This window comes from Hevea brasiliensis, chromosome 7, assembly GCF_030052815.1.
Source record: "Hevea brasiliensis isolate MT/VB/25A 57/8 chromosome 7, ASM3005281v1, whole genome shotgun sequence".
Lineage (NCBI taxonomy): Eukaryota > Viridiplantae > Streptophyta > Magnoliopsida > Malpighiales > Euphorbiaceae > Hevea > Hevea brasiliensis.
This window is the reverse complement of record NC_079499.1, coordinates 18860009-18881536: the sequence shown is the minus strand read 5'-3', so window position 1 is coordinate 18881536 and position 21528 is coordinate 18860009. Positions and strand designations below refer to the sequence as shown.

Genomic DNA, 21528 nt, shown 5'->3' with positions numbered 1-21528 from the left:
TTTGTTCCTAAGTTGCTTAGCAAGGTCCAAAGACAAGATTTAATTAAGAAACCTATAAGTATTATGGCTGATTTTTGGGTTCACTCAAGCTTGGAGTTGTGTTTCCATGGAGGCTTGTGAGAGAAAGCAAAGGGAAGAGAGAGATGGGGCTGTTGAAAATGAAGAAGAAGAATGAAATTTTTTCTTTTTATTTTTGTCTTTTAATTATTAGGATTTATCCTAAATTTCAATTTTTAAATATTAGGTTTATTGCATCATGCTTATCTCATGCATGATGCAAATAAACTTTTTCTTTTATTTCCTTTTCTTTTTCATTTATTTTTCTATTAGTTCTTTAATTTAATTCTTGATCCCGAAATTTTCTTTTCTCCAATTTTATTGGACAGTTAGGTTAGGAATCAGCTTTAGGGGTGAATTGACCTAATCGCCTTTCACTGGTTCAATCCGGTTTGTGAGTTATTCGATATTTCTTCCGGATTTCTAACCTAATTATTTGACCTGCTTAACAACTCTTTTTCATGATTTTCTCTTTTCCACTGTGTTCGTAATAGTCCTAAGGACCGCGGCGTCACATTTTACAGTTCAGAATTTGGGTTATGAATGACCTCGCAGTCATTTCCCAGGGAGGTCACCCATCACTGTGACTCCTGGCTCATTTAAATTCTTATGCTTTGTTTTTCTTCTTTATACTTAACTATTTGGCAATTACTAATTTTTTTCATTCAGGGCTTTTCTAGGTGTCTTAAACATAGTTCTAGTCCTCTTAATTGTCCGGACCAATACTGGTCACCAGAACAGTAAAATATACCAGGCTATACCAATAGGGGTGTTACAATGTCTTTAGGCAAATTCCACATCGGCAAAGCACGAAGATGGTCTTGGGTTCAAAAAGTAATGATATATAAAATGGGGGAACTAATCACTAGAGGCGCCTTTTGGTGGAATGGCCTGGAGAGTTGGAAGAACTCCAGGGTTAAGCGTGCTCGCTTGAGAGAAATCCTAGGATGGGTGACCTCCTAGGAAGTTAAAGGTCCCTTAGGCAAATCCCACATCGGCAAAGCAAGGAGATGGTCTTGGGTTCAAAAAGTAATTATATATAAAATAGGGGAATTAATCACTAGAGGTGCCTTTTGGTGGAATGGCCTAGAGAGTTGGAAGAACTCCAGGGTTAAGCGTGCTCGCTTGAGAGAAATCCTAGAATGGGTGACCTCCTAGGAAGTTCTCCATTCCATCTATGGGACAAAACTGTGAGGCTTATGGCCAAAGCGGATAATTCCTCCAATGGTTAGAGCCCAACCGTTATATCAGGAGCCAAAACATGGGGTTCAGAGTTGCAGAATATGGATTAGACTTTATCCATTCCTGTTTCCAAGATGGAGTAGGTAGCAATGGGATAAGTCCATTTAGACTTCTAACAATATGAGGAATGCAATAAGAGCAAACAAAAGTTATGGAATGTGCAATGGTGCCTTGAATTACCCTATTAGGCAAAGGACTGAATTAATAAGTATTAAGTTAAATAAAAGTAAACCTAGTGGTTCAAATAGGCAAGCAAAAAGGGATAATAGAAATGGCACATAGACTTAGGTTATGAATAGAGATGGTGAGATAGCAGTAATAGGGTCTGCGACTAAGAGTTAGGTAAGCATTTTTAGTATGACCAATAGGGTCACTTTATAAGGAAACATGAATGTAAATAAGTGATAGAACTATCGGAGGAGATAGAGCCAGAAGAGATATGTATGAGTGACAGTTACAAGTGACTGAGAAGTACTAGGATAAGAGTTATGGCAATAAGTATGATTGGAATCAAATTTTGGAAGAATCGATTAACGAGAGATATCTTCTTGAATACAGTAAAATATAGGAATGCCAAGGAGCAAGGGTAGGCAAGAAGGGTAAAAATAGAGTATAAGTAGAGATAGTAAATCTTAAGATGATATGTCAGCCAATTGGTGGTACAACAGAAGGATGGTCGCAGTTGATATCTTATAAAAAGGAGATGATGAAATTTCAAGAAAAATATTAAATAAAGAAAATTGTGTGGAAGCGACCCAGTATTTAAGAATTTAGTAGGCACCAGTCTGTACACATTCTCCTTAAAAGGAAATGATGTTAAGTGTGTACCTAATGTTAAGCATAAAAGGATGATTATAGTAGTGACAAGAGTTAAATCGAGTTAGTTATCAGGGCTTGCAACCCTTCTGAACTATAAGCTGGAGGAAGTACTATTTGTGGATGAGTTACAGTGGATGAAATTGTTGCTGATGGGTAAATTGGAGGCTAAAGTTTGGAGAGCTGTGGGTAGTATATGTGATTATATTAAGGAGAATGGACATGTGAAGTATCTTGTCTGGAATTTTGGCATAGCACACATTTCCCATGGCCATATTAGTTCGGGTGGAACTTATAGTTTCAAGGGCTCCTATCTAACCATTATGAGCGATTTCTTACAAAGGGTGGTAGGGAATGATAGCTTCTGATGGTCAAGTTGGAAAAGAAGATACAATAAGAATTTTTTATGATTAGTCACAGGTGTTACATAATGTGAAGGATATGCTGGTAGGAGCCAATCATAAGGTTAGAATTTCGGAAGTCATGGAACTAGTAATCAAGATAGGACTAAGAAATAAAAAGTAGATTAAAGTTGATGATGGAATGGACATCCTTGGAGGAAAAGTTATAGTGAGAGAGGACAAAGGTTAAAGAATAAGTATAGTAGGTTGAAAATGTATTAACAATAGCAGAAACAGGAAAAAAAAGTGGATAAGATTTAAATGATAGGATAAGGATAAGAAGGAATAAGTACGCTAGGGACACACTAAGGGATGTTTAAAACAAATTATGGTGAAATGGTAAGATAAAGGAATAATGGAGCCTCAATTAAGTACCAATGTGTCAGGAAGCATGTCAGATAGTAAGAAATTTCAAGCAGAAGGCAAGTAACTCTCTTTTCAAAAAAGGATTAGGATATGATAAGTTGTTTTGACTGAATGGCTTAGGAATACGTAGACTTTTGTTAGGTTAGAGAAGAGGTCCAGCCCACTTTCTACCATTAATAGATAGAATATGAACGCTCAACACTTGGATAGAGCTCTACATAACTAGTTACATAAGATGGACAGGGGTGGATTTGAAAACCTTAGTAATAACACAAGTAAATTGGGAATTTGAAGTATCATCGGAATGAGAAGGTGCATAGGTGTTGACCAATGGGGCCATAGGACAAGTAAAGATGTCGAACAAGATACCTATCATAGGTGCTACAGGAAAGCATCTCATAGGATACTATAGGATAAGGAACATAAGTTGTGTCTTTGGGAAGTAGAGATTGTTGAAATAGAGGAATGGGGACTGAAGTCACTAAGAGATACGTTAGGACACAATGAAGGAGAGGTAAGCACCAAAGCTGATTGAAGTTATGAGATATCAAGTCAAGTGCAGTGGAGGTATAGTGAGTACTGAAGATGTCAGAAAAAGATTGAGGAGTGGTTTGAGGTACGAGTTTCGCTATGAAAAGATGATGATAGCTAGGACACTACAACAGACAAAAGAGCTATATAGATCCTAGGCAAAAAGATTTAGAGTTTGCAGTGGGCGATTATGTATTCCTAAAGGTCTCTCCAATGACGGGAGTTATGAGATTTGGGAAAAAGGGCAAGCTTGTATCCCGATACATAGGGCCTTTTGAGATTACTAATAGAGTTGGAGTAGAGGCCTATCGATTGGAGTTACCACCAAGCTTTTCTCACGTCCACCCAGTGTTCCACATTTCCATGCTTAAGAAGTACATACCTGATCCTTCCCACGTGTTACAATCCAATACAATAGAGTTGAAGGAAAACCTAAACTTTGAGAAGCAGCCAGTAGCCATAGTGGACTTTCAGATGAGGTAGCTAAGGTCAAAATAGATCCCTATAGTTAAGGTTGTGTGGAGGAGCCAATTGGTAGAAGAGTGTACTTGAGAGTTAGAGTAGGACATGCGCAACAATTACTCATACTTATCCACTGTGTAATCTTGTAATTCTTTATTCTGTCTTGTGTAAAATTTGAGGACGAATTTTCTGTAAGGGGGGGAGAATGTAACACCCCTAATTTTTAAATAATTATTTTATATATAAATATAAATATTTTAGTCTAACCCCTAGTGTTGTGGGCTTTGCGTAGGTATTTTCATTTCATAGCAATTTGGTTGTAGCCTGGATCTATAATTTTGGGCCGAGCAGATAAGCTGCCAGAATTACTTCAGAACCAGGTTAAGATTATAGGCTACCCCACTATTTTCAGATGTCCCGGATACGTTTCCAATATCCGAATTGGCGTAGGTAAGCCCAAACCCTAAGTTCCTTAATTATTTAGTTTCAGGTTTAGATTAAAAATCCATAAAATATTTGTGGGTAGTTAGAAAATTATAATTCATTTTGTATTAGCTTAGTAATATTGCTAAGGACCGCAGGGCAAAGTTTTTGAATTTTTAGAGCTCAATTGGGCAGTTTTTGCAAAAGGGTTAGTTATAGGAACTAAATTGTAATTTTTCAAATTGTAATTATTGACTGTTTGTATGGGCCCAGGAGGAGCCATGTGATGTGATTGAGTTGTGGATGTGTGACTTGTGGATATAGAAGTGCATTTTGAACCTTTTTGCAGGTTGGGTAGGTCCTAGGTATAGGGGAGACTCTGCCAAATTTTCAGTATGACTTAGGGTGTCTTTGATCCTTTCTAAACTTGTATTGAGTTAAATATATTAAATAATTGCAATGAAATTGTCAGGTGAGCCGGGACAACCTTCCTCCTCCGCCCAGCCACAGCAGTGACCTCGGTTTAAGTTTGTGAGTACAATATTGATTTTAATTATAATTTCAATATTATTATATGTTTAGACATGCCCATGCATCACTTATAAATATGTATCTATGTAGTTAAATACTAGACACATTTTTATATTGCATTCTTAATTGATGAAGTGCCATGGATGTTGTTTATGGTAATTTAGAGCAGTGTGCGCGCGTTGGCGTGCGTGTGGTGTGTGGTATTGGATATGTATAGAACGGGTAGACGCGGCTTGAGAGACGCTCGCTGGGACTCGGTCCTTTATGGATAAGTCGAGGTAGGCACGACTTGAGATGATTTCGCTGGCCCCCGCAATTGGTTTATCAAGTGAAAGTCCGGCTTGAGAGACACTTGCTGGCAGAGGTTGGATTAAGAGAGCTGTATAGGGGATCAGCTCCCATATATATACTGTTTGAACATTATTGGGTGTGTGAGTGCTCTAAATTACCTTTTTGCTGTTATGATGTGTGTGTATGAAAATTTTGATAGTGTTGCATTCCATTCCTTAGGATGCATTAGCTCTATGTAGCTATAGAAATTATAGTTAAAATTGATATTTTACTCTCTGATCGACCGCTCACTCCTGTTCATCTTATTTTTCTAGGCTACAGGAGGATTACTTATTGCGACTAACTTGCTCCTCTTCTTCGCAGGTCAATTAGTAATATCTAATATATTTTGTACAATTTAGCCAAATTCTAGAACTCCGCATGTGTTAGAAGTAATTTATTTAATTTGGGTCTGTATTATAATTGCCACGTTGGTCTATAAAACTATTAAATGCATGCATGACTGGATTGGATGAGGGAGCTGAGCTCCCATTGGATTTTATGATATTATGAGTATGTGGAGGGTGAGCTGAGCTCCCCAAATGATTATATATTGTACTTACAGGTCGGGCGAGTCAAAACTCCCCCTTTGTATGGTCTATGTTATGGCCGGACTCTGTCCGGTTGAATTCTTGAAATTGAGCTTAAAATGGACCTTCGTATTAGGTTAAGGAATAATTAGGCTTATTACGGGTCTCGGAGGCTTTAGTCTGGCCCAGGTCCTAGTGCCGGTCTGACTCATAGGTTGGATCGTGACACTTTTAGTCTACTTTTTGTCATGAGGTCATTGTACCAACTCTTGCCTGTCTTATGTAACCGGCTACCTAGAATTCCATCCATCTCCTCTGCCTCAAATTTAAATCTCTCTGTTGAAAAATATACTTTAAGCTTTTATGGTCGGTGTATATTTCACACATTTCACTATATAGGTAATGCTTCTAGATTTTTAGTGCAAAGACTATAGCCGCCATTTTCATATCATGAGTGGGGTAGTTCTGCTCATGCTTCTTTAACTGCCTTGAAGCATAAGCCACTACTTTATCATGCTGCATCAAGACACACCCCAATCCAACTCTAGAAGCATCACAGTACACTTATACCCTTCTTCACTCACCGGCAAAGTCAACACAGGAGCTGTAGTTAAACAGTCCTTAAGCTTCTAGAAGCTTTCCTCACATTTATCCAACTAGAAGAACGAGACATTCTTTTGAGTTAACTGTGTTAGAGGAGCTGCTATTCTAGAGAATTTCTACACAAAACGCCTATAGTAACCTGCTAGGCTTAGAAAACTTTACACCTCGATGACTGTAGTAGGCCTAAGCTAATAAGTTACTGCTTTAATTTTCTTGGGGTCCATCTGAATACCTTCACTAGAGACCACATGTCTCAACAATGAGATGCTCTCCAGCCAAAACTCACACTTTGAAAATTTTGCGTACAGTTGATGCTTCTTCAATATATGTAACACCATCCTTAGATGTCACACATGCTCTTGTTTGGATCGAGAATGCACCAAAATGTTATCTATGAATACAATGACAAAACGATCCAGGAATGGCCTAAACACCATGTTCAATAAGTCTATAAAGGCTGCTGGTGAGTCCAAAAGACATCACCAGGAACTCATAATGAGCATACCTAGTCCTGAACACTGTCTTTGGCACATCCTCACTTCTAATCCTCAATTGGTGATAACCTGACCGTAAGTCTATTTTTGAAAAGTACCTTGCTCCTTGTAGTTGATCAAATAGGTAATCAATCCGAGGAAGTGGATATTTGTTCTTAACAGTTACTTTGTTCAACTATCTATAATCAATACACAATCTCAAAGTTTCATCCTTCTTCCTCACAAACAAAATAGGAGCACCCCAAGGTGAAGTGCTTGGCTGGATAAAACCCTTGTCTAGTAGCTCTTGTAGTTGCTCCTTCAATTCCTTTAGCTTTGCTGGTGCCATCCTGTAAGGCGGCATAGAAATGTGACTTGTACCTGGCACAATATCTATGCAGAACTCTATCTCTCTATAAGGTGGCAATTTAAAAGCTCCTCAGGAAACGCATTTACAAATTCTTTGACAACAGGTACATTCTCTGCATCAGTACCTTCAATGGATGTGTCCCTCACTAGTGCTAAATACCCTTGACATCCACGCCTCAACATCTTTTTGGTGCTAATGGCTGACACTAAGTTGTATGGAGCCACACTCCTGTCACCATCAAAGCTAAACTCTTCCACTCTAGGAATATAAAAATACATCTTTTTATTATTTCTTAATCTTAAGTCTGCGATTGGTTTTCACCAGCACATCTACCATATAGTATCATACTATAATACTAACCTACTACTCATTTTATGGAACATAGGCCATTCACCATGGATGATTCTTCCTGTCCCTCCTTCCTAACATGACCATCAAAATATTATCGTCCCCTACTATCCTTTGTAAGAAATTGCTCTTTATGGTTAGATAGATATCCTTGAACCTATAAGTTCCACCTAAACTGTCATGGTAGTGAAAAATGTGTGTTGTACCACAATCCCAGACAAGATACTTTATGTATTCATTCTTCTTGATGAAGCCACATCTATTGCCTACAGCTTTCCAGACTTCAGCCTCGAATCTACCCATTAGCAAAAGTTCTATCCATCAAATCTCATCCACAGATAGCACTGCCTCCAGCTTATAGTTTAGAAGGGCTATAAGCCTTGGTAACTAACTTGATCTAACTCCTGTCATTACCCTAATTGTCCATCCATCCTTGATATTAGGTATGCACTTACCGTTATTCTTATATCAAAAGATTGTGTATGAACTGGTGCCTACTAAACTCTCAAATATCTGGGTCACCTTGAACTAGTCTCCATTCCTTAAATAACTCTCTAGAGCCAAAACCACGAGCTAAACTTGAAGATAAGGAGAAATATCCTCCTATAGTCAACTACATATGATTTTGTATAATAATATTTAACTTATGTCTCTTGGTTTTTTTTCTTCAAATTTTATCATCTCCTTGCAAAAGTTATGCTCTACCTATAAGATATCAGCCTCACCAACCCTCTGTGGTAACACTGTTTAATCCTGATATACTATCTTTATCTTGTCCCTTGCCTTCTACTGTATTTTGGAAGATACCTCTTATTAACAGATTTTTCCAGAGCTAACTTCAATCATACATACTATCATTCGTATTGTGCCCCTGTCTTTTGTTGTATTCTGAAAGACATCTCTCACTAATAGATTCTTCCAGTACTAGCTCCACCTTTACCTATAATCATTATTTTGATCCTTAAACTTTCTAGTGACTTATAACCACTTATACCCATCACTTCCCGTTCTACCCCTACTATTGTTCTGTCACTATTACTTTACTGCAAAGTGACCTGTTGATCACACTAAAGACATTCACCTAATATTCATGACAAATCTTTAACTACCTTCTCATTATCTCAATAGTCTAACATAAAGCCTATGTGTCATTATCCCTTATTCTTTTCTCATCAAGCATAATTGAATCTATTAGGTTGACTTTTATTCAACTTACTACCTACTAACTTTGCTTCTATGCCTATAGGGACAGTTCAAGCTACCACTGCACACCCTATAAGTATTACCTGCTTTGGTTGCATAGTTTACTTAACTATCCTCATACGGTCAACAATCTAAAGGTTTTTTTATCCCATTGCCGCCTTATTCTACCTTGGGGACAGAAAACAGATGAAGTTTAATCCAAATCCTACAACTTTAAGCTCTAGGTTCAAGCTCCTAACACTGCATCAATTATGACCTACTTTGAGTTCTGCAATTTTGGGTTCCATACCTTGACAAAGGTTTTCCCTAATGTTGTCCTTTTCTAAGCTCTCTATCCTTACTTTTCTGCTTACCTCGTTTACTTTTCCTAGAACCGCATTTTACCTCCTCTATATCTTAACTCTACTCTTCCTAATCTTATCATAATTTGAACCTTTACTTTGTTTTTTATCCAACTCTTTTTTATCTTATCCAAATATGAACTTTGACCATTTTACTTTTTAGCTCTATTCTTTTTCTTGACATGACTATCACATCAAAAACTTGTATCTTTTCATTGTCTCTATCAAGTCATCTATACCTCGATGTTACTCAGAATTAGTCTTTTGACCACTCTAGTTAGTACTTCTACTGGCATTCAGGTTATCTCTCCTACTACATTTGGACAGACTGTTTTAACCTTCCTTTCTACACTTCTTCTATCTACTAATATCTTATTATTTATCTTTGCTGACCTATTGCCCACTTCTACTGGCATTCAGGTTATCTCTCCTGCTACATTTGGATCGACTGTGTTAACCTTCCTTTCTAAACTTCTTCTATCTATTAATATCCTATGATTTATCTTTGCTGACCTACTGCCCTTACCCTTTCCTCTGCTTAGAGTATACTCTTGTCTTGAGCAGTAAGAAGTTGAGAAGGAACTCAAAGATTAGCAGTTGCACATTCACTGTGCAATTTTTGTTTCTGTCTATCAAACTACAGGCTCCCCTCTACTACCTTGAGGAGGAGATCCACAAGGATACTATTTTCCCATTTCCACTCAATTCGCTAAAACTTAAGATACTGGATACCCAAACCCATCATTAAATTCAAAGACTTTATGTCCATTATAATTTAATCCTTTATGTTTCCTACAGTGAAACTTGTGCCCCTCTAAGACACCTGAGCCAACAACTCTCTATCACATATTATAGTCCCACCTGGGATGCCATTCAGTAAGTCACCAACATAGGTAGCAATCTGCTGTCTCTCTTAAAGGACATTAGCATACTCTGTAACACAACTGATAGTAAAAAATGCACCATATCTATTACATTGCCACAACTATATAAGGCTATCAGCTCTCTTATCATACTACAAACTTTTCTAAAACATCTTTTCACAGGCTATAACATTATTTATAACCTTTGATTTACTTTAGGAAGTAGAGCCACACTTTACATTTCACCGTCACATAAAGAGTACTATTTTTATCAAACTTTAGGCAAAAGTACACTGTAATGACAAAACTAAGATCCCATACCTGAGACCAAATGGTCCCACTCTGTGAATGCTACCTTTACTTTGTGACTATACTGGAACCTCTAATCTTATGGCAACTGATATAACTCTAGTTCATGCTAGGGTAACTGAGTCACTGACTCTAGTTACCACCAAACTGTGACCTTCGATATTCTAGCTTAAGAGTTTTAAACCCCTAACTAGAAGTTTCAAACTCTCATGCAGAAATAAAACTCTGTTCTGGCATAACTATATCAAAATAGAGGCCGTCTGCAAACACCATCATCATGGAACACCATGTGGAAGCACGCAGCTCTATACAATAATCCCATGTCGATACTGTAATCTGTAGCTTATAGCACAAATATCGAGAATATTGCATAGTTACTACAACACATCTTAACATACCATGTTTTCCAACCTTTTATCTCTCTCAAACCCACTGATACCATAACTTTCTTTGATTAGGCTATCCACTGATGACTGCCAGTAGTGATACCTTCACCCTTATTTAGGGCAGCTACACTGTCATAACTCGCCTTTATGTACTCATGCCTTGCATTAGATAGGCACACCATTTAGCCCTACTATGATAGAAACACAAAATTTTTTTTGGAGTATGTATTCCTAAGGCAAACCTCAACACGTTTGCTAACTTTAACCCACATCACCATGTACTCCACAAAAATTGAAGCACTAAACTGAAGCACTCTTGCACTACCCAAGGAATAATACAAAATCTAGAAATAAGGAATTATAAAAGAGGAAGAAATAGGATCCTATACTCCGCATGTGACAACTCTAAGTACTCACTTTCCCATGAATCTAAAGCCTAAGCTCAGATACCAACTTTGTTATGACCCAAATTATAGGCTAGACCGGCATCAGAACTTGGGTCAGCATAAGGCCCCTAAAGCCTGTTGTAAGCATAACTGTTCTAGCCCAATCATAAAGCCCATACTCTAAGCCCTAATTCAAGAAACTAATTAGACAGAGTTCGGCCATAACCTAGACTATCCAAGGAGGAGTTTTTAGCTCACTTGACCTGTAAATACAAAATATATCAAATGGGAAAAATCAGCTCACCCTTACCATCCTCAATCATTCACAAATTAATCAAACGGGAGCTCAGCTCCATCATCCATAAAACAGTCCATCTCAGATACCCATACACAGTCAAATATATATTATTACAACCCCAAGGTTTAGTTATTTTAAATCCAAATAAATATTACACTACTGATACATGCGGAGTTCTAGAATGAAAATAAAGAAAAAGAAGAATACAATAGAACTTCTTTGACTAAATCTGCGAGAAAGAATACAGGTTATATTAAAAAAGGGATCCTCCTATAGCCCAAAAAAAAAGGTGAATAGGAGTGAGCATTCGACTCATAGAGTAAGATATTGATTTAAATACAATTTCTATAACTATCTAGGGTTAATGCATCTCTAAGGATGAAATGCAGCATATATCAACATATTCAATCAAGTTCAAACAATATTCGCACAAAGAATAATTTGGAGTGCTCACACACCCGTGTGTCATATCAATCAAATATATATATATATATATATATATATATATATATATATATATATATATATATATATATATCGGAGCTAATACCCTACACAGCTCTCTAAATTCCAACCTCTGCTAGCGAGATCAACTCGAGCCAAACTTTCTCTTAATAATCCAAATGCGGGGTCAGCGAGATCAACTCAAAGCCGTACTCACCCTGACTTATCATAAAAAGGACCGGGCCCCAAGCGAGACTAGCTCAAGCCAATTTGCCTGTCCTACCTATATCCATTACCACACCTCACACACGTCGACACACACACACAGAGCTCCAAATTACCCTAAGGCGACACTCACATAAATTTCATTAAATAATAATACAACACAAAGGGTGCCTATAATAGCTATATACATATAATTATAAGTGAATGCATGAACATGCCTTGTATGTATAATAATATTAAAATTATAAATAAAATCAATATCTACTCACAAATCCACTAGATATCACTGCGGTGGCTGGGCGGAAGAAGAAGTCTAATTCTGATCACCTAAACAATTATATTAATGAATTCATCAGTATCAACACAAATAATTATTTAAAAATTTGAGATGTTACATTGTTAAAAGTATATTTTCTAAAATGAATATTGTGAAAACTTGATTCTAAAATCGAATGAAATATATGATTCTTTGATTACATGCATTGAAGAAAAATATATTTGATATTATTATTAATGAAATAATTATGTAATGTTTAAAGAAAAATTTATTGATGATGGTTGTTAATATAATATTATTATGAGAATTCATTATTTTATAAAATTATGTATTTTTTTATCTGTTCCATTATTATTATTATATCGAAAATTTACATGTATTTTTATATTTTTTTTAGATAATTTATTTAAATTGAGTAAATTTTTTTTTTTTACTCTACCGATTAAATTTTTTGACTCTGCCTTGATATATCTAGATTATTAATGCCCTAATATTAATGATCCTACGATTAAGAATAATTTAGATTAATTAGTTAAGTATTTGACTCTCATTATTATTATGATCCTAATTATAATGTTAAAGCTCAAAATTTACTCAAATATTTTATTATATTAGTTAATTAATCATAATAAATATAATAAAAAAAACAACAAATATCTTATATAAATTAAAATCATGTTGTTTGCAATTTATTCAAACTATTACCCGACAGTTTGGATTTGAGGCATAACAAAGAAAATTATTTTCGTAAAACAGACTTATGTAATTATTAAGCAAGCTTAGCCTACTTCATCTAGTTTGTGATAACAGTTATGCGCCCATCTCTTTCAGTTTCCGACATTCAATTTATTTGCATTTTTTTAAAATATATATATATATATATATATATATATATATATATATATATATATATATATATATATATATATATAACATATGATCATCAATTCATTTCTTAACCCATTTTAAGAGTCCAATCAATAATAATAATTTTGCTCACTCTATTCTCTTTCTATGTATAGAATTGTGCGCTTATTATCATACAATAGCTTAAGTTTTTAACAGAAGTGTAATTCTAACTATAATTTTAGTTAGTGGACTAATTTTATACTTCGAATATTGATATAATTTTAGAGATTATTATCGTGTTTTTATTAGATTTTAATTAAAAATTTGAGCTCGAATTATTGTAGCTTCTGTGGGATTAAACCAAAGCTTACTGGCCGGCCCATTACCTTGTTATGTCCTTCAAATTTCGTTTTGTTTTGTCACTTTTCAATAACCTTATACCTCACATAGTAAATATCGAGTAGAGTAAGCCCTTGAGTCCCATTAGGCTATTAGTCCTCTATTTCTCTAGCTCTGTCCTAAGCTTTACACCCTAATGATGCCAAAATTATGTTTAATTATCTGTTAAAATGGACATGCTTATGAATTCTTCTGAAGAAGGAAAAATAGATCACCTGTATGCAGCAATTCAAGAAAATCCACACATTTTGGATCTGATCGAGGAGATCCCATTTGCAGAAACTCCATTACATGCAGCTGCATCTGTGGGACACATCCAGCATGCCATGGAGATCATGAGATTAAAGCCATCATTTGCTAGGAAGTCCAACCAAGAAGGCTTCACCCCAATCCACTTTGCAGTGCAAAAGGAACATTATCAATTAGTTCTCTGGCTAGTAGACATGGATAGTGACCTTGTCCGTGTTGAAGGAAGGGAAGGCATAACTCCTCTTCATTATGTAGACAAGAAGGCAAATCTTCATATCTTGGATAGGTTTCTTTCAGCTTGCCCATGATCAATTGAAGATGTGACGATTCAAAACGAGACTGCCCTTCATATTGCTTTGAAAAACAATATGTTTGAGGCTTTTGAGTTCCTGGTTGGCAGACTTCAATGGGACTGCCATGAACAGGCTCGATACTGGGAGAAAAGGATTCTCAACTGGAAGGATGTGGAAGGCAACACTGTGTTACATATTGCAACACCTAGAAATCAACCCCAGGCAAGCAGCTTTTCAAAGCAGTAAATCAGGAAAAAAGAAGTTGACAATTAATAGTGACGACCTAAGGAACTGTTTTGTATCAACTATTTTTTTTTTAATTTTTTTTTCGGTTAGCTAATTTTGAAAATTATTTTTTGGAAACCAAGTTGATAGAACTAGGAAAATTACCTTTTTTTTTTTATGATTTTCCTATATTGCAACAATCTGTTTTTTCTGTTTTAAAACAATAAAAACAAAAATAAATATATTTCATAGACATAATTTTCTTTTTCTTCTTCTTTTTTTTTTTTTTTATATGCAACTTTGACTAAACTCGAACTTGTGTTCCATAGCTCTGGAGACAACTGCAGTACCACTGAGGACAAGAAAACCAAAAAATAAAGAAAAGAAATGGATATCAAACTGGCCCTAAGTAAATGATGTGTTTCTTGTCTATGCAACTTGTGGGATTGTTACTGAGGAGCAGAATTGATGTAAATGCAACGCATGTTGAGGGTCAGACAGCTTTGGACATTGCAGAAGATGAAAGCCGAGCTGATGTTAGGAACCAGTGTTGGTACAGTTCGAGCTTCTTCTCTTCCTGCTTATGATACCTCAGCATTTTTAAGGTACCCACCTGATAGCAGGGATATAACCAGTGGGCAGCCTTATAATGGATTTCACTTTTGCTTTTTGTTGTCAGATTGGACTTACAATTTAATAGATTTTGGATAGAAGTTCTGCTGAATTTGTCAGCGTTTATTTCATTTTCAACTCATCAGAACAGACCAGAGGTGGAAGATGGCAGCTGAACAGGGAGATATCAATGCTTTGTATTCAATATTATCAGAGGATCGCTGTCTTCTAGAGCACATGGAGCAAGCCTCTTTCCTTGATACTCCATTGCATATAGCTGCATCCAAAGGGAAAACCCCATTTGCCTTAGAAGTAATGAGGTTAATGCCATCACTAGCTGGGAAGCCTAACCAAGATGGGTTTAGCCCCATTCTCCTGGCTCTGCAAAATAAGCATTTCCAAACTGTCCGTGGGCTCATAGACATGGACAGAGATCTATCGCGCGTCAAAGGAAGAGCAGGTCAAACTCCTTTGCATTATGTAGCAGAAAAAGAAAAAAATTGATCTTTTGACAGAATTTTTGAAAGCCTGTCCTGAGTGTATTCATGATTTGACAATTTGAAACTGCCCTTCATGTTGCTGCTAAGAACATGTGGGAAGCCTTTAAAGTCCTGTGTGGATGGCTTCAACTCAGTGGCCAAGATGTGATCCTTAATTCAAGTGATGATGAAGGCAATACAGTGTTGCACATTGCAACCTCCAAAAATCAAATTGAGGCAAGTTTTCAACCCCGGTTAATTAATTATGATTGTTTGTTCCTTAAATTTGTGCAATTGTTATAACAAAACCAAATACAAATTAACTATTCATCTCAGTGAATCACTATACCTAGCAAAGTTCATCATGCATTTAATAGCTACCTATTTATTAAATGTTAAAATATTTTTAATGCAGGTGGTGAGGTTGTTAATCAGCAGAGTTAATTTAAATCTTAAGAATATCAAAGCAACACACCGATGGACATCTTAGATGAATGCGAATTCCAAACACAAGATAGTGGAAGAAAATTAAGGAAAATACTATCTCGTGCAGGAGCTACAAGAGCTTCAGCAATTCCTTGCACTGCTACCCTTTCAGATACCTTAACCAAAAAAATGTCAACTCTTGAGAAATGGGCACTATCTAGGTACAGGGAAAAAGCATCAATGTCAGATGAAAATCGCAATGCAGTTCTTGGGGTTGCTGTACTGACAGCAACCGCGACCTACCAAGCAGTGCTCAGCCCCCCAGGAGGAGTTTGGCAGGGTGATCCTTCTCTACTACCTTCGAAGTTTGATGACACCAACACTGGCGATGCAAACAATGGTGCTATACATCTTATGGGATCGCCTGTTATGTTCTATCTATTTCCATTAGTGTGGTCTTTATTCTCTGCGTTGAATACAACCACATTTTTTTTTTCAATAGAAATCATTTACAGTTTGCTCCCAAGGCGACCTTTAATTGTTCTGCCACTTGTGATACGTTTGTTTCTATGCTATGGTATATCATGGTATGTTGTGCAATCAAATGGGATTATTTTGTATAGCTCAGTGGTTGCTGTTGCAGCGATGTCAATGTGCCTGTGGGGTTTAGTCAAACAGTTCCAAAAAGCATGGAGTGGACTTGCACACTTGATTGCTGATAACCCCAAAATTGAGAGACAGAAAAGCTAGTTGATTAGTTGTCAGAAAATAGAAAGGAAATCAACGAACAAGCGTTGTACAACGTTGGAATCATATTGGATTATTACAGACAGAGTGGCCTATTTTTTCCCATATTTTCCATCTTCTCTCCAACTCATTGGTCCAAAATATTCTTGTAATTTTTCTTTTATAATTTTCCATTCAGGCAGTGTTGCATTATTATTATTATTATTATTATTTTGAAGCCAAAGCAGGATGGGTCTAGAGATCAACTACACCCAACCTGCAAATACACCAGCAACTCCACCACAATCATAGACCTTACTTTGTTCTGTAGTTGATTGGGATGATATCACTGGAGAAGCGCAGGGTGGGGATATATAATTGGTAGTATGAAAAGCTCCCATGCATGATTCTATTCGTAAATTGTGTACACACCCCATTTTTGCACCAGTAAATGATTTTGAGTCTTAAAAGTGCCTGAAGTGTGAAGATAAAACCCAAGAAATCAAGTTGAGAGCCCGCTGTCATTATCAGACTCTTTCTCAAAATCTATTGGAATTAAAATGTAAATTTCTTAAATATCTCAATCCTCAAGCATAAAATTCAAGAATTAATATACAGGAAAATAACAAAAATGTAGTTCTCAGTATTTTTGGTTCTCTATTTTCTAAGTTCTTAGGATTTAATTTTTTGAGCTCTATGTTTAGAGACAAGCTTTGAGATAATTAGAAAGATAAAATAAAATTTATCTTGCCAAAAGCAATCTCTCAACAAAATTCACAGTTTTAGATAACCTTTGCAATTCAAGGAGAAGAAGCATTATTTGTCACACCTTACCCCTCTGTAAGACATGACATGTTCCCGTAGACTACCTAATGAACTACCGAACTTCACCTACCGATAATTCATTAAGTACCCTACAAGGGATTTTAAAACAATTTTCTTACTTTTAACAAGTGGTGAGCATTTACTAATAAGTATATAAAACATGTAATTAAGTTGAAAGCTAGTTGGAAATTTTGGCCAATTTTATTTTTCTGCAAATTTTATAAAAATTTTGACAGAGTTCTGTTTGTATTTTGAGAAAACAATTCTTCAATACCTGTGAAAAGCACTTCTAAAATTTTTTCTCAATCACTATTTCAATTTCACAATCAAACTCAATTAATTTCAACAAATCCACAATCATTTCAATCAATTTCTCAAGTTCAAAATTCTATAATCCTTAGAATACTAGCAATACATTTCATTCAAATTAAATAAAATAGTTGTACTCATATTTCATTAGAGACAAAACAATTTATATTCATTCTTTCAAAATTTACATAAAAAGAAATACAAACTAAATTTTATTACAAACTTCATACAAATTTTGTACAAGCTGCTCAAGACCCATTTATATGTCCATACATTTATATGCAATACATACATCAAAAGAAATATTTTACAATTGGGGTGTAAATTATACCTGAAGACTTCAAGCTGAACGATCCTCAATCTTTAGCAGCTCAGTCTGCTGCTCCTCTAGTCTTTGTATCTGCGACAGCAATAGAAGCTATCGCTGAGTACTAGGACTCAGTGGTGCACAACATACTAAAATAATCTTTATGCAAAAATAAAATCACATTTATTCAAAAATTTGACTAAACATGAGCATTAAACACAAAATATGAATTATGAGATTTTAATGCAAACCAAGTTCATTTCGAAGTATCAAAACACATTTCATAAAACTCACAGTTAGATCATGCCATTCGAAACAAATAGAATCTCAATAGCCAGAGGCTAAAGAGAAATCACATTACAAGGCTAGCTAGCTCAAATATATGGATATCCATTCACATCCTCTTCTACTGGCACACCTCAACACTTCTCCAGAGAAGGAATCAAAATTCGAAACTAATTACCCCCACTAATCGTGCTAGTGAGGTGTTCAAATATATGGTCATGACATTGTGGTTTCAAAACTTATCTTAACAATTTGCTAAACATTATCATTTCAAATACACACAATAACTTTCACAATTTAAATCAAACATCATAAGAATGCCATTATTGAATATTTCACATTGTTCAAAACAGTATGCAGAAGATAATTATAAAAAGTATACGTTGTGCACAAACCTCAAGCGAGTCGCCTCTTGGCCTTGACTCGGTTCCTCGGGTTCTTTCTCGGTATTCTTTTCAACTGAAATACACAATTTTACAGTGTTTCAGTACCATAACTTAGCATAAATCCAAAAATAAATTTAACTTCACTTTTACCTAGCTCTAACGTGCTAAATTTGACGTTCTTGAAATTTTGTGTTTCGGGTTACTATTCACTGCACTATTCAAGTCAAATTATTGACTTTCTAAGGCTTAATAGGTATGGGAATTCCAACTTTACCCACATACCACATTTTGGTCACCAAACTTATTGGTTTTGGTCATTTTCTCAAAACTTAAGTCTTTTAGGCAAAACTGCCAAATTTTCAGTTTTTGTGTCCTTAATTATACTGTTTCATTGGTCAGTTTACTTTTGTAATTTGGCAAAACTTTCTTCATAGAAAATGTTCCTTATTGTCTTAAGTTTATTCTCCTTTTTGAATCACCCCAATTGGAATTTTTTAGCTCAAGTTATAAGCAAATTACGTTTACTGTTCATGCTGCAGAATTTGGTTCTGCAGATTTATTGCTCCAACTTCGTTCAGCAATTTGATCAAGTTAAGTCCATAATTTGGTCTAATTTTCTTCATATGAAATGTTCTACCATGTCTTAAGTTTCCATCGGTTCAAGAATCGCCTAAATCGGAGTTTTCTAGAAAGAGTTATAGCCATTGAAACTTTACTGTTCAAATGGCAAATCTGCAGTCTGCAGATTTAGTGACCCAACTTTGCTCAGTAATTTGATTTGGTTAATGGCATAATTTGGGTTTGTGTTCTTCATGAAAGTTTTAGATCTATATCTCATCTAACCACTGGTAAAATTTCAGGTTATTTTGACCTGCCTAGCTCGAGTTATGACCAAATGAACAAATACTATTCATTTGGTCAGTTTGTGCAGAGGCAGCCTGCGATTTTCAGACTTCGGTCACTTTGTTCACTAGGTTTTAGTCACTTTTTGGGCAGGATTCCCAAATGAAAATTGTGTCATTTAGTGCCTATTTTCATCCCCAATTGGTCCCATATCCATTGGACTTGTAAAATTTCATTTTTGGTCCCTCAAAGGAAATTTTGGTCATGCTGTCAGCACATGACCTTATCCAATCCGAATTGGCTTTTAATTCCAACACTTCTAACACACCTCATTTGGTGACAAATGACCATTTTTCACTTCACATTAGGTTAAAGACACCATTTACAAGTTTTTCATATTTTTGGTCTCTAAACCCTAATGTCCAAAACCCTAACTACACAAACTCTTGCATTTACTTGATTCTATGCCTTTAACCTTAGTCATTCAACTAATTAAGGTTTATATACCTAATTAAATCCATCAAACCATGCAATTATACTCCCATCACCTGCTGGCCAAAATTCAGTTTAGTCCCTCACACATATTTTTATTTCATTTTAAGCATATTTCTAAGTTAACTAAGTTATAAACACAAGTAATAAACTTATTTGCAACTTAAATCACTAACCTTTGTGTAGCAACTTCTAACTCCCCTTTTCTCCAATTTTCTTTCTTCTTTTCTTCTTTCTTTGATGACTAATCTTCTTCTCAAGTTGCCTAGACAAGCTTTAACTATGGTGGCTTACTTTTCTAAGGTGAAATCTTATAATATGCAAGCTCAAAATTGAGCTTTAATGGAGGTTTCGGTGTGGGAGAGGGAGAGTGACGTTTTTGAAGAAGACTTTTGTGTTTTATTTTTTTTTTATTTTCTTTTATGTCTTAAGAAGACTAAAAATCAATTTAAGTAAATTTATTAATTATATTCTTTATGGCATCATGCATGATGTCATCTCCCTACACCTTTTTCATTTTCTCTTCTTTTTTTTTTTTTCTATTAGTTCTTTAATTTAATTCTCGATTCCGAAGTTTTCTTTTCTCCGATTTTATTTAATGATTAGGTCGAGTCGCTCTGGTCAATTGACCAAATTGCCCCTCGCCGGTTCATCCCGGTTTGCAATTAATTCTATATTTTTTTCGACTCCCTGACCTAATTATTTGACTGGCTTAACAGTTATTTTTCGTGATTTTCTCTTTTCCACTGTGTTCATAAGGGTCCTAAGGACCGCAACGTCACTTTTTACGGTTCGAAATTTGACTTTAAAATGACTTCGCAGTTGTTCCCGAGAAGATCACCCATCGCTGTGACTCTCGGCTCGTTTAACTTCTTCTGTTCTATTTTTCTTGTTTATACTTAACTAATTGGACATTACTAATTATTTGTGTTTATAGCTTCTCTAGTTGTCTTAAGTGTGGTTTTAATCCCCTTAATTGTCCGGACCGACACTGGTCACCGAAACAGTGAAATCTACCAGGCTATGCAAACGGGGGTGTTACATTATTCATAGGAGAAAGTTTCCAAAAAGTTGTCACTCTCCCTAGAGACAGATGTAGAAATTTATGCTAAGGGTGTCCATTTAAAATATATGATTTGTTTTTTTTTTTTCTTAGATGTTCATTGAACAGATGAGTGATTGACTGATGATGATAATTTTGTAATAGTTGAATGATAAAATCATACCATAATTATAAAAATTAAACATTTAATGAATATAGTGAAAAAAATTTGCAAATTACCATTAATTAAAAAAATAAAATTAATGTTTGTTGTGAATTACTGAATTTAAAATATTTTGTTGGCTTAAAATTAAAAAAGTTTGCCCAATTTACTTCAAATCTAGTTTTTCCAAAAAAATCATGAAAGAAAATTCAATTAAAATTATAGATCAAATAAAATAATGACATAGTTCTAACTTCTAATAATATTATGAAAGAAAATATAAAGAAATTTCAATAAGGGAGAGATTCCAATAATAACAATGAGAAGAAAATTACTAAAATTTTAAATTGATGAAAAAAATGACGAAATAATTGTATTAGACTTCCTTTTGATAATCTTGCCT

At 35.3% G+C, this 21528-nt stretch overlaps 2 protein-coding genes across 2 annotated transcripts; both read left to right on the top strand.

Annotated features, from left to right (window-relative positions):
• Window positions 1–13633: 13633 nt before the first annotated feature.
• LOC110657648 (ankyrin repeat-containing protein BDA1-like) lies at window positions 13634–14941 on the top strand. Its single transcript, XM_058149383.1, has 3 exons — window positions 13634–13998; window positions 14113–14227; window positions 14747–14941. The coding sequence occupies exons 1-3, from the start codon at window positions 13634–13636 to the stop codon at window positions 14939–14941; spliced, it is 675 nt and encodes a 224-aa protein (XP_058005366.1).
• Window positions 14942–15798: 857 nt separating this feature from the next.
• On the top strand, window positions 15799–16497 carry LOC110657649 (uncharacterized). Its single transcript, XM_058149381.1, has one exon. It carries the CDS (start codon window positions 15799–15801, stop codon window positions 16495–16497), a length of 699 nt encoding a protein of 232 aa, XP_058005364.1.
• The last annotated feature ends 5031 nt before the right edge of the window (window positions 16498–21528 follow it).

Bases quoted from the DNA above. Each gene is read 5' to 3' on its own strand.
- LOC110657648 (XM_058149383.1), top strand. From the start codon at position 13,634: ATGGACATGCTTATGAATTCTTCTGAAGAAGGAAAAATAGATCACCTG. The intron at 13,999-14,112 runs GTTTCTTTCAGC...CCTGGTTGGCAG, and splicing joins AATCTTCATATCTTGGATAG to ACTTCAATGGGACTGCCATG. The intron at 14,228-14,746 runs GCAAGCAGCTTT...TGGACATTGCAG, and splicing joins CACCTAGAAATCAACCCCAG to AAGATGAAAGCCGAGCTGAT.
- LOC110657649 (XM_058149381.1), top strand. From the start codon at position 15,799: ATGGACATCTTAGATGAATGCGAATTCCAAACACAAGATAGTGGAAGA.